The 12514-nt window shown below is 39.0% G+C and overlaps 3 protein-coding genes across 4 annotated transcripts in view; 2 read left to right on the top strand and 1 right to left on the bottom strand.

Moving 5' to 3' along the window:
- LOC106529712 (uncharacterized) overlaps positions 1–1047 on the top strand; it is a 3776-nt gene extending 2729 nt beyond the window's left edge. Inside the window, exon 2 of the mRNA XM_014025201.1 lies at positions 2–1047. Within this exon, the coding sequence (XP_013880655.1) occupies positions 2–748 (747 nt within the window). The 3' untranslated portion in view covers positions 749–1047. The remainder of the gene's footprint in view (position 1) is intronic.
- LOC106529715 (metalloproteinase inhibitor 3) overlaps positions 1–3787 on the top strand; it is a 17700-nt gene extending 13913 nt beyond the window's left edge. Inside the window, exon 5 of the mRNA XM_014025203.1 lies at positions 1063–3787. Coding sequence (XP_013880657.1) covers positions 1063–1260 — 198 coding nt within the window. The 3' untranslated portion in view covers positions 1261–3787. The remainder of the gene's footprint in view (positions 1–1062) is intronic.
- Positions 1–12514, bottom strand: part of syn3 (synapsin III) — a gene marked incomplete in the record, with an annotated part of 109044 nt that overhangs the window by 62050 nt on the left and 34480 nt on the right. For both annotated transcript variants that reach the window (XM_014025199.1, XM_014025200.1), the window contains 3 exon segments: positions 3842–3931; positions 4610–4766; positions 11728–11819. In XM_014025199.1, the coding sequence (XP_013880653.1) occupies positions 3842–3931; positions 4610–4766; positions 11728–11819 (339 nt within the window).

Below are 12514 nucleotides of genomic sequence, written 5' to 3'. Positions count from 1 at the left end.
TTATCATGGAGGTCTCAAACTCATCTCAACTCTTTATCATGGAGGTCTCAAACTCATCTCAACTCTTTATCATGGAGGTCTCAAACTCATCTCAACTCTTTATCATGGAGGTCTCAAACTCATCTCAACTCTTTATCATGGAGGTCTCAAACTCATCTCAACTCTTTATCATGGAGGTCTCAAACTCATCTCAACTCTTTATCATGGAGGTCTCAAACTCATCTCAACTTTATCATGGAGGTCTCAACTCTTCTCAACTTTATCATGGAGGTCTCAACTCCTCAACTTTATCAAGGAGGTCTCAACTCTTTATCATGGAGGTCTCAACTCTTTATCATGGAGGTCTCAAACTCATCTCAACTCTTTATCATGGAGGTCTCAAACTCATCTCAACTCTTTATCATGGAGGTCTCAAACTCATCCCAACTTTATCATGGAGGTCGCAAACCAGTCTCAATTCTATCATGGAGGTCTCAAACGCTTCTCAGAATTTTCATGGAGGTCTCAAACCAGTCTCAACTTTAACATGGAGGTTTCTACTCTTCCCAACTCTATCATGGAGGTCTCAAATGCTTCTCAACTTTATAACGCTTCTCAACTTTATCATGGAGGTCTCAAACGCTTCTCAACTTTATCATGGAGGTCTCAAACGCTTCTCAACTTTATCATGGAGGTCTCAAATGCTTCTCAACTTTATCTTGGAGGTCTCAAACCAGTCTCAACTCTTAACTTTATCATGGAGGTCTAAATCTGTTTTTTGTATTCCACTACATTAAATCAGAGGTTTCTACTAAAGTGGACACAAAGTGGGCCAAGACAGGGTCTAAAATATAATTTTTGTAAGTTGTTCACATATAAATAAACTGATTTGTAAAAACTGATTGCTCATAGAAGGCCATTTAACTGAAACTCAGTGAAACTGAAAATTTACTTATTTTTTTGCAATTTTMATCTCCAGGGGTTTAATGAGATGCTAACAGAATGCTTCACTAGTCCTTAAAAGTCCAAATATCAATTTTCTGCCTTGTAAATTCATCTTSCATCTCATTTTTGTCCCTGCAGATTAAGGCATGCCACTACCTGCCCTGCTTCGTGACGTCGAAGAACGAGTGCCTGTGGACRGACATGCTGTCCCACTTCGGCTATCCTGGCTACCAGTCCCGGCACTACGCCTGCATCCAGCAGAAGGAGGGCTACTGCAGCTGGTACCGAGGCATGACCGCCCGCGATAAGACCACCATCAACACCACTGACCCCTGATTCCAAAACCTAAAACCCACGCCCCCACAGTTCCGTCCTCCCTGTCTCTGTCCCATCCTTGATCACTTTTAGAGCATTACAGAACTCTTTAAAAAGGTCACTGACTTTGAAAATCTCCTTTTAAGAGTAACAAAATAAGAAATATTATCCAGTGCCTGTCTGTAGCACTTCTGATTTAAAGAAAACAGCTTTTTGTTGAACAGATTGCCCTTTAACACCAGTGATCCACCACTTTACAATCAGCAACACAAGTCAAACTTTATGGTCCGTTTCTTTAAAACAGRATTCAGACAGAATTAAGTAGGAGACTGTAACTGACCTCTAATGGGATCTTTAGTAATTATTATCTAATGCTACTGCTATTGAAAGATAATTTAACTGTTATAATTAACACATTTAAGTGATGCAAACCAATGCTCAGCAACACTGCCAATCATCTCGTGAACAAAGATTTTTGTGCCAATCTGTCAGGTATGATTTGTGAATTGTACCTTTTTATATTATATATTTGGTTTCTAAAAACTTAACCCACTATGTTCCGACTTCTTACTGTAAGGTGTCTTTATTGAATGTTTTTAGTGTGACTTCACCCCCACCCCATCCAGGACTTGTGCACTGATTATTATCAGAGAAATGTTCAAAAGCAACACAGTGCCAATGCAGAGATAAGCTCATTTCTTTGCAGATGTTGATATTTAATTTGTATTTTGCTGTATATAACATAAGCTACAGAAATGAACTACCAACTCTGCTCAAATCTCTACTTATTTATGTTTATTGAAATACACAGAAACTATGTGATTATATGTGCATAAAAGGAAAAAAAGTGTATATATGATATAGACCAATCAACAAAGAGTATTAAATAATCCAAACAAGTATCTGTTAGTGAAATAGTATGGTACTTTTTAGCGTTTTATTATAGTTCCCCTGGTTGGTACTATTCAAACAACCCAACAATGATAGCTCAGTATAAACGGACATTTCTGGTATTTAAGTGTATATTTAATCCTTTGTATTTAACAATTTTTAAATGGACATTACATACAAGTAAAAGTAACAGTTTCCCCCTAGATTCATGGCTTCCCATTYACAGTTTATTTCCTGTCATCGTTGGCTTCCCTTCAGTTCATTCCATTACTCGACGCAGAACGGCCTCAAAGAGCGAAACAGCCTCTGCTTTCACTTCAACAACAAAAAACTCACCTCTTAAATAACAAAAACTCACCTGTGAAAAGTTACAGGAAGCTCAACTCTAGAGCTCAGAATGAAGCTAAAGTTAGCATTGTTAGCTTAGATGACATTTTGTGGTTCTTGTTAGTGGTGATGAAACTTTTGGTAAAAATACGTGATATAGCCTGCTTCTAAATACCTTGTATTTAACATGTACTTAGTAGTACACCTGGTATTCTACCAAAGCAACCCAGTAAGTATCTGGTAGGATATTAGATATTCTACTTAGTATTCTACCAAATATAAACCTATTAATTACCTGGTAGGATAGCAGGTATTCTACCAAATTCAAACTCAGTAAGTATCTGATAAGATGGTAGGTATTTGACCAAGTACAAACCTAGTCAGTACCAGTTAGGATTCTAGATATTCTATCAAGTACAAATCCAGTAAGTACCTGGTATGGTACTAGATGATATACCAAGTACAAACCCAATAAATATTGGGTAAGGTACTAGGTATTCTACCAAGTACAAACTTAGTCATTACCAGCTAGGATAGGACCAAGTACAAACACAGTATGTACCTGGTATGATACTAGATATTCTACCAAATACGAACCAAGTACGTACCTGGTAGGATACTAGGTATTCTACCAAGTACAAACCTAGTCAGTGCCTGCTAGAATATTAGGTATTCTACCAAGTACAAACAGTATGTACCTGGTAGGATAGTAGGTATTCTACCAAGTACACACCTTGTCAGTACCAGCTAGAATACTAGGTATTCTACCAAGTACAAACCCAATAAGTATTAGGTGAATACCAAGTAATTTACCAGGTATACTACCCTGTACAGAGTATCTAGTTAATGCATGATGCATCCTGGTCCTTGTGTGTACTTGTTAAGTATGGAGTATGTACAGGGAAGTACCAGGCTGTAGCATGTATTTATACCAAGTGTTTTGTCAGTTACTAGTTTAATGTCAATCATCGACCTGAATTTTACATTTTCTGCACATTTTAACTCAGTTGTTTCCATTTCCAAATTTAAGAAGAAAAGATGAAAGAAATCTCGTTTTTATCAGTGAACAAAAGGTTTTACTTCCATTTGTGGCCTTTCTGTGTCGTTACTTCTGTGGTTTATGTTTGTGTAAATATACTGTTTCCTTAACATATAAAAACTGTTTAGTTTTGATCTAAAAAATACAATCAGGGAAGCTGTGTACAGTCTGTGTGTAAACACTGAGTCCTGATTTGTGAGGGTAGGGAGTCTTTCTTCGTTGGGGTAGAGAAATGTTTGACTTTATTTCTGTGTTTTATATTTTTGTAATAAAGACTTAATGAAAAACGAACCAAACTTTTCTTTCTGTCTGTTGTTTGAATGAAGAGTTGTGTGAAACACTCACCATCTGTGCGTGGCTGGGGTAGAAGGTCTGTTCGTTCAGGGGGAACTTCTCAGGACCGAGGGAGCGGTACAACTTAATCATCTGAGAAAACTGCAAAGAGAAATAAAGGAGGAAGGCAGGTTGTTTTAGGAGAAAGTGTGAGGTTAGACAGAAGCTACATTAGTTTGAAACATAGCTCTTTCTTTTTGGAAACAAATAAAGATCAACTGGAGCTGGAACCAGATTATTGTTCGAAACAAGACAATACTGGATCTTTATCAACTTTGGTAACTTCCAAAGAGCTTTAACCAATCTGTGCCAAGTAGGCATTGGTGTGATGGTACYATGACACCGTAATTGCACTAAACTAAGCAGTTTGGGTCTGGAAATTCATCTTACATATTTAGTTTATAACAAATAAAGTCCTTACTTTCAAGTACTTTAGACCAAACAAGTCCAGAAAATAGTGCATCATCATAAAACATGGTGCAAAAGTACTTGTTCATAGCACATAATGGTCTAGTCGAGGACATTTAAAACTCCAAACTACAAGTGATGAAACTATAAATCCAAACATCTACATGCCTTTCACTACAGTTTTATAGCTGTTTTTGGAGCATGGTTACTAATAAAGTCTGGTAATGAGAGGCTTTTGCTCCCGGAACAGGTGTTCTGGCTCTATTTAACGGCCCGAATAAATCAGTCAGAGGCAGCTGCCAAAGGGAGGGACTCAAAGCACCTTTGTTGGGGTTAAAGTAGAGCAAAGGGGAGCTGTTAAAGACCACGTACCACCCAAGGTTTGCTGCAGAAGTTGTAGATGGAAAAGAGGGAGTTGACGCTAGAGACGCCACCAAAGTGCAGGCCGATCACGAGGTTCCTGAAGTCCTCACCTGGTATCATGCTGTAAGCGTGTTGGCGGATCAAGACAAAGTCTGGCTTAAAGGACCTGCAGGAGGACACGGAGACGGGACAGTGTCAAAGATGGTTTGGTATGACATAGCAAGTTTTAATAAATGAAGAGTAGAATGTCAGGAGTGTCGTCAGGGAGTTGAAGTCAACCCACTGCTGTTATGCCTCAGAGTCTTTTGTAATATATTACATCTGTAATCATCATGAGTTACGTTGCGTTTCCTATATCTGTTAAAAACCCTGCTCCTCAGCCCCTGAACTGACTGTATTCAGGTCCAACACATCCAGAAGCTCACAACTCTGTCAGCACATTAGCATAAATGTTAGCAGTCAGGTGCTCCATCAGTGACTGTGTAAGGATGAAGGGGTGAGGAAAACACCTCAATCCAATTAATACAGTCTAATCCTTCCTTTACAACTGTTCTGGGACTGATGCCAAGTGACCCGTTGAGCACCTGCAGGAGTCCTTTTAACAATTCAGTTTTATAAGTTACAGTTTCTTCAACCGAAAACTGTTTTCAGTTTTTATTCTGGTCGGGTGTAGCCTCTCGTTGACTTTATCTTAACGCTAGATTCATTTGCAGGCTGAATACACTGTACAGCATCCATTTAGGGATTAATACTGTGTTCTTCAGGGGCACTGGGTGTTAAAATACCATTCACCTCCCTGTCTCTYGTCCTGCTTTCTTCTGTGCAACATACAGTAATATAAGGTCATTTATGACTAAGAGACTAATTGGTGCCTAAAATAGAAAGACAGTCAAATTTTCATAAAATTTTTTGCATTAGTGCAACATCTGCAACAAAGACTAGTTGGGGACATCTGCAACAAAATTGAGACAGGTTTGAGACACCTGTAACAAAATGAAGATGGGTTTGAGACACCTGTAACAAAATTGAGATGAGTTTGGAACACCTGCAACAAAACCGAGACGAGTTTGGGACACCTGTAAGAAAACAGACAGATTTGAGACACCTGCATCAAAATTAAGTCAGATTTGAGACACCTGCATCAAAATTAAGTCAGATTTGAGACACCTGCATCAAAATTAAGACAGATTTGAGACAACTGCAACAAAATTAAGACAGGTTTGAGACACTGTAACAAAATGAAGATGGGTTTGAGACACCTGTAACAAAATTGAGATGAGTTTGGGACACCTGCAACAAAACCGAGACGAGTTTGGGACACCTGTAAGAAAACAGACAGATTTGAGACACCTGCAACAAAATTAAGTCCGATTTGAGACACCTGCAACAAAATTAAGACAGCTTTGAGACACCTGCAACAAAATGAAGACGGGTTTGAGACACCTGTAACAAAATTGAGACGAGTTTGGGACACCTGCAACAAAACAGACGAGTTTGGGACACCTGTAACAAAACAGACAGATTTGAGACACCTGCAACAAAATTAAGATGGGTTTGGGACACCTGCAACAAAACAGACTAGTTTGAGACACCTGTAACAAAATTAAGATGGGTTTGAGACACCTGTAAMAAAATTAAGACGGGTTTGAGACACCTGTAACAAAACGGAGACGAGTTTGAGACAACTGTAACAAAACTGAGACAGATTTGAGACACCTGCAACAAAATTAAGATGGGTTTGGGACACCTGCAACAAAACAGACTAGTTTGAGACACCTGTAACAAAACTAAGTCAGATTAGAGACACCTGCAACAAAATGAAGATGGCTTTAAGACACCTGTAACAAAACTGAGACAAGTTTGGGACACCTGCAACAAAAACAGACTAGTTTGAGACACCTGTAACAAAATTAAGACTGGTTTGAGACACTGTAACAAAACTGAGATGAGTTTGGGACAACTGTAACAAAACTGAGACAGGTTTGAGACACCTGTAACAAAATTAAGACTGGTTTGAGACACCTATAACAAAATTAAGACTGGTTTGAGACACCTGTAACAAAATTGAGACGAGTTTGGGACAACTGTAACAAAACTGAGACAGGTTTGAGACACCTGCAACAAAATTAAGGTGGGTTTGGGACACCTGCAACAAAACAGACTAGTTTGAGACACCCGTAACAAAACTAAGTCAGATTAGAGATACCTGCAACAAAATTCAGACAGGTTTGAGACACCTGCAACTAAATGAAGACGGGTTTGAGACACCTGTAACAAAATTGAGAAGAGTTTGGGACACTTGCAACAAAAGCAGTTTTGAGACGAGTTAAGACACCTGCAAGAAAACTGAGACAGGTCTTAGACAAGTCTAAGATGTCCACAATCATTATGAAATTATTGAGAGCAACCTTTTTCACTTTTTGAACATGCATAAAATTCACGCAACAAAACCCTCACTCTGCGACTCACATGTGGAAACTGAAAACATTTTTTGTTGGTTTGATTTTGTTGAGTCTTTCAAACAGCAGCTGAAGACATAGATAAGGACCTGGCTGTATTTTGTGTTTTCTTTGTTATTATGTATTTTTTATATTCAATTCTGGTATTTTTATGTTCTTGTACTATTTTTTTGTTCAAGCCCTTTGTGGCTTTTTATTCTGATAAATTATTTGCAATTACCTTCAAAGATTTGTTTTAAAAAAGGTTAAAGTTCCAGTAGATATAATTGTTGCTATTTTCTTATGATTACTTAACCAACATGACATTTTTCTGAGCCATTATAACTATTATACAATACATAATAAAACAGTGCCAAGAGATGTATTCATCAGCATTCCTTGAGCAAAAACCTATTCATGCCTGGGACAATATGCTGCCATTTGGTCTCCAGATCCATTTATCAAACAAAATCTCTGACCTTCTAAGAGGCTCCACAGAAATACCTGATTTGTGGGAAATCTCATGTTTGGCTCAGAAGCTGGTGAGGGTCTTATCTCCCTCCATCAGTCTGTCTCTCATTGATAAGACTAATTGTGGTAAAACTCAGTGGGAATGCCATAAATGTCAAAAACTACATAACAAGAACTGGCCCCGTGCTAAAGCACAATGGCCCATTGTGTCGTGCTGGTTCTCCGTTGTCACACAGAAATGCACCTTGGAGGGAAAACTCTTTATTTTCCTGTTTACAAAGACAGAAACTAGAACATTTTTTATCACATAACTCTTTATGTAGAACATGTGACGCTTGCCTGTTTGGTTCAAAGTCAAATTTTCTTCCTAATTTCATCACCTCGGTTTGTTTGTTATCATTTAGAAAATCCATCCCTTATCTTTACACGCTTCTTCCTTTCTGGGTCATGGTAACTGGTAACTTTTAAAAGTCAATTTGTTGACACAGCCTGAGCTTTCKCTTGTAGTTTATACATTACAGATGTTTTAGCTGCTTCTAACGACGCTGACTGGCAGTCACACAGGAGGCAGATGTAATGAGGAGAGGAGTTGAAAGAGGGACAGAGTTTTAAATGACCTCTGGCAGAAAGGTAAATGAGTTGTAAAGAGTTTTAATAAATCAGAAGGCTCACTCATATTCAAGGATTTATTACGAAAGCAGAGGTGGTGGGTTGGACTTGGTGGCTGATGTAGGTTTTCATTTCTCCTCGAGGAAAGCCCAACYTAACTCAGCGTGTTTCCAAGTGGGATTTATTTGCTCAGTAACCAGATGAACCTGTCTGAGGGATCAGGTGTCGCTGCAGGCCGACGCCTCCTTTCCCCGTTAGGACGGACTTAAACGTGGAGGGGAGGTGAACGTGTGTGGCCTGATGAGAACTGCCTCAGTGTGGGAAACGATCACCTGAGGTAAGAAAAGCAGGGGTTTTGTGGAGGCTGAGGCCTTTTGGTCTTGTCTTGCTAAAGATGGTAGCTTTAAAAAAAATGTTTAAATGTAACTGACCCATTGGAAGATATTTATCCCCACTAATTAATCCCTGGTTATGTTTTTTTTTTTTTTTTTAGCCCAGGAGGAGCTGAGAGGTTAAAGCTGCTCTGTGGCTTCTCAGACTCTGGCTTCTGYCCTGTGTTGTTCAGCCAGATCAGCATTCCCGCTCCGAGACCAGCAGAACTTTGGGTTTTGGCAGCAGAGAGCCGAGGAGTCAAAGGGTTGAACTGCAGGAGTTCAGCCAAAAAAGCAAGCACAGCCGCAGCTACCGTTCCGTTGTGGCGTGTCGCTCTGTTGTCGGCGCGCGCCACGTTGCACCGAACTGTACTGCACAGCTATCGAGTCAAGATTCTGGACGGGCTGCTMCCTTAACCAAATCAAGATGGCCGCTAATCAACCGCAGCAATCATAAAAATGGCTATAACTCATCTTTACGGGACAYTAAAACTTCTAAAATGCTGAGGAAACAGACAAACACAAGCAGTAGTTTGATGTGTGAGCTGTGAGAAAATCAGCAGGGGTCAAAGGTCATCATGTAAAAAAGCTGTCGTATCTGGTGAAAATGGACAAAATCAGTGATCCCTGTGGATTAAGTTGAGTTATAACTTGAAAACACAGCTATGGTACACAACATATCCCTATTTCAATTTACGGCAATTTCACTTATGTTTTTTTTTCTTTTTTTCTTTTCATTTCCTATTGCAAAAAGAAACAAAAACTTATTTCTCCGTTCTCCTCACTCTCACATGTTCCTTTTGTTTACTTTAGTTTGGTTATTTWAAAAAAATAACTTCGGGTTGACCTTTGTTTATCTCACACTCACAACTGTGTTGTGTTAATTGTATTGTACACAGAAAAGGTCTGTCTGTATCCCTTGCCTGCCCAAATAAAGAATAAAATATGTAACTCATCATATCGAAATGAGGATTAATTCAAATTTGGTCAAAATGACCTAATCATATTTTCTGATTCCTGCTTTAAAAGCTACATTTTGATACCTGAATTATTCTGATATCATAAAAGGAACCAGAGATATGACTTGATTTGTCTTGTTGGTTATGATAATACATTTATATTTGGTACGAATCCTAATTTTATGTCATTTTAATGAGGAATGTATATTAATACGTAATACATATATTATATGTAATATTCAAATAGTATTTGAATATCAACATTTCCCAGCTGGAAAGGAACAAACACTTTGCTAACTCACAGGGAGTATCTCAAAATTTAAAGGCGTTTTTCCACAAAATCAGATTTTTTGTTGCTACTGCTCAAAAAAGTGCTTTAAAACATTTTTAATGATTATATTTCAGACAGTTCATTTAAATGAAACATTGATAAGGATTTATTTGTTATATTTTTACAAAATACAATCTTTGTAAGTGTTTTAATTAGGGCTGTGAAATTAATCGAGTTAACTCATTGATTAATTTTAGTGCTGGGCATAGATTAAAATTTACACTCACTTTACTCTGGCTGAATGTGTAGGTTTGTATATTGCAATGCACTCAGTGCATGACAGGTCATGTTTGTAAATGTGAAGTGGTTCTCAAACAGTTTACCTGGATAAATAAAGGTTAAATAAATAAAATAAACTCCATGTGTAACACATTATGTACAGTTTTTTTTTCTTTTTGTCTTCTTTTATTTTATTTATTTATGTTTTGCTGACCACTTGTGACCTTAGTATCCATCTTTCATTCCTCATGTACTCATTTGGAATGGAAATCCTTAAATTCTTGATTTAACCTCATTATTCTGCACAAAATTTCACCGACTTAAATATGTTTGGAGCATTTTTAGGTCCTGATTTATATTCAAAAAAATCACATCTAAGCATCAGTTTTGTTTCCAAAATAAAAACATTAAAAACTAATKAATAACTCAAGTAATTTATTTATCAATATACAATAGAAATGTACAGTATATTAAATTTAAGATTAATCGTGATTAATTCATAGCTACTTTGGGATTAATCAGATTAAAAATATTTATCATTTGACAGCATTAGTTTTAAACGAAACACTATATTTGCCTATTTCTCCATATCCCACTTTTAGACTTAATCCTTGTTTTGATGTGATGAGTCACATATAAAAAGAAAAAAAAGCTGTGTTGTGGAGAGGAAGGAGTCTGGTTTGGAAACATCAGGGTTTTCGTCTCATTTTATGCAGATGATGTGGTTCTGTTGGTGTCTGTGGGCCAAGACCTTCGACGTGTACTGGATCGGTCCACAGCTGGGATGAGAGTCAGCTCTAAGCCAGAGGACGTGGTTCTTCACCGTGAACAGGTCCAGTTTGGGTCTSTGGGCCTTTTGCTCTTGAGTGATGGAGCAGGAGACAAAATGCTCCGTAAACGTGTGCGACCCTCGCAGATCTACCAGGAGAAGAAYTCCATCACTCAGGGCGTGTTTGGGAAGCTGAAGTTTAGACATTCCTCTGGCGCAGAATGAAACATGATTTATGAAATGAGCAGGTTCTGAAAAACTTTGCTCAGTTTTCAGCCAGCTCTTTTTCTCCTGGCAGCTCCCTGGGCGTCCTGCTGTACGAGGAAACCACTAAAAMCATTATTAGTCATGATCCGGTGGGACCGGCTGCTTCAAACACCTATTATTCTATTTGCAGGAAAGCTCAGAGTCAGAAASGATGAGCCCAACGTTCTGGCAGAGAGCGCCGGGTGTTTGTGAGCGAGGCAGCAGTCGCACCATCTGCATCCAATTTGGCCTCTCTGTGATTACTGMGACATCACCGAAAATATTCAGCCCACACTACGACGCAGTCAGCGTCTGCAGAGACAACAGGTTGTRTTGTAGCGTCGGCTGCATCAGGACTGGGGGTCGGCTTCTTTCCTGTAACTGAGCGGCTTTGGGGACAAAATCCAACGCAAACAAATTATTTCTCAAGAAGGCTATTATTTGAGGTGTGTGTGTTTGTTTGGGGCGGGTGTGTGTGTACAGTTTACTGACACAYACTGGGTTTCTTTCCTGTAAAACAGTAGCTCAGATCTGTTGTGGGTTATGAACAAGTATCATCTTACCTGCTGTAGGTAGAGCTTTAAATCATCAGTTTGGATTTTATTTCTAAAAATATTGAGCTAACGGCTCGTCCCAAAGAGGCCATTACAGAGTTCTTTTGTGTTCTCATTGCTGAAATCCCAGTAAGCCCTTTAAYTTGGAGTCTGGACTCACCTGACTACCTTGGTGCCTCCTTTGTTGACCTGCATGTCMACCATACAGCCCGAGCTGACGTAGGAGGCCAGGTTGATCTCAGAGAACTCAGCCTGGTGAAACAAAATACTTGTTAAGAATTTGTTTACAACAAACACACAGTTTATGATGTGTTATTAGGGCCAAGATTATTACTATTTCTAACCCAGCGGTGCCTATGTCCTAATAGCAAGAGGGTATATTCATTCTAAAGCCAGCTACTGATATGATTACCAATAGGCCTGTGCTGTCAAATGAAAAGGAGACTACTTATATGGGTTAGCACTGGAGAGGCTAGAGAGCTAGAATGCCTACGATGGATAAACTGGAGGTAGCATGAGATAGGCTGGTTTTAGCATGGGATAGGCTGGCGTTAGCATAGGGTAGGCTGGCATTAGCATGGGATAGGCTAATGTTACCATGGGATAGGCTAGTTTTAACATGGGATAGGCTGGCGTTAGCATAGGATAGGCTGGCATTAGCATGGGATAGGCTAATGTTACCATGGGATAGGCTAGTTTTAACATGGGATAGGCTGGCGTTAGCATAGGATAGGCTGGCATTAGCATGGGACAGGCTAACGTTACAATGGTATGGGCTGGTTTTAATATGCGATAGGCTAATGTTACCATGGGATAGGCCGGTTTTAGCATGGGATAGGCCGTTTTAGCATGGGATAGGCCAGTTTTAGCATGGGATAGGCCGGTTTTAGCATGGGATAGGCCGCTTTTAGTATGGGATAGGCTGCTTTTAGTATGGGATAGGCTGC

This window comes from Austrofundulus limnaeus, unplaced genomic scaffold (assembly GCF_001266775.1).
Source record: "Austrofundulus limnaeus strain Quisiro unplaced genomic scaffold, Austrofundulus_limnaeus-1.0 Scaffold461, whole genome shotgun sequence".
NCBI classification, from domain to species: Eukaryota; Metazoa; Chordata; class Actinopteri; order Cyprinodontiformes; family Rivulidae; genus Austrofundulus; species Austrofundulus limnaeus.
The sequence above is the reverse complement of the archived record's forward strand: the minus strand, read 5'-3'. Positions and strand labels throughout refer to the sequence as shown.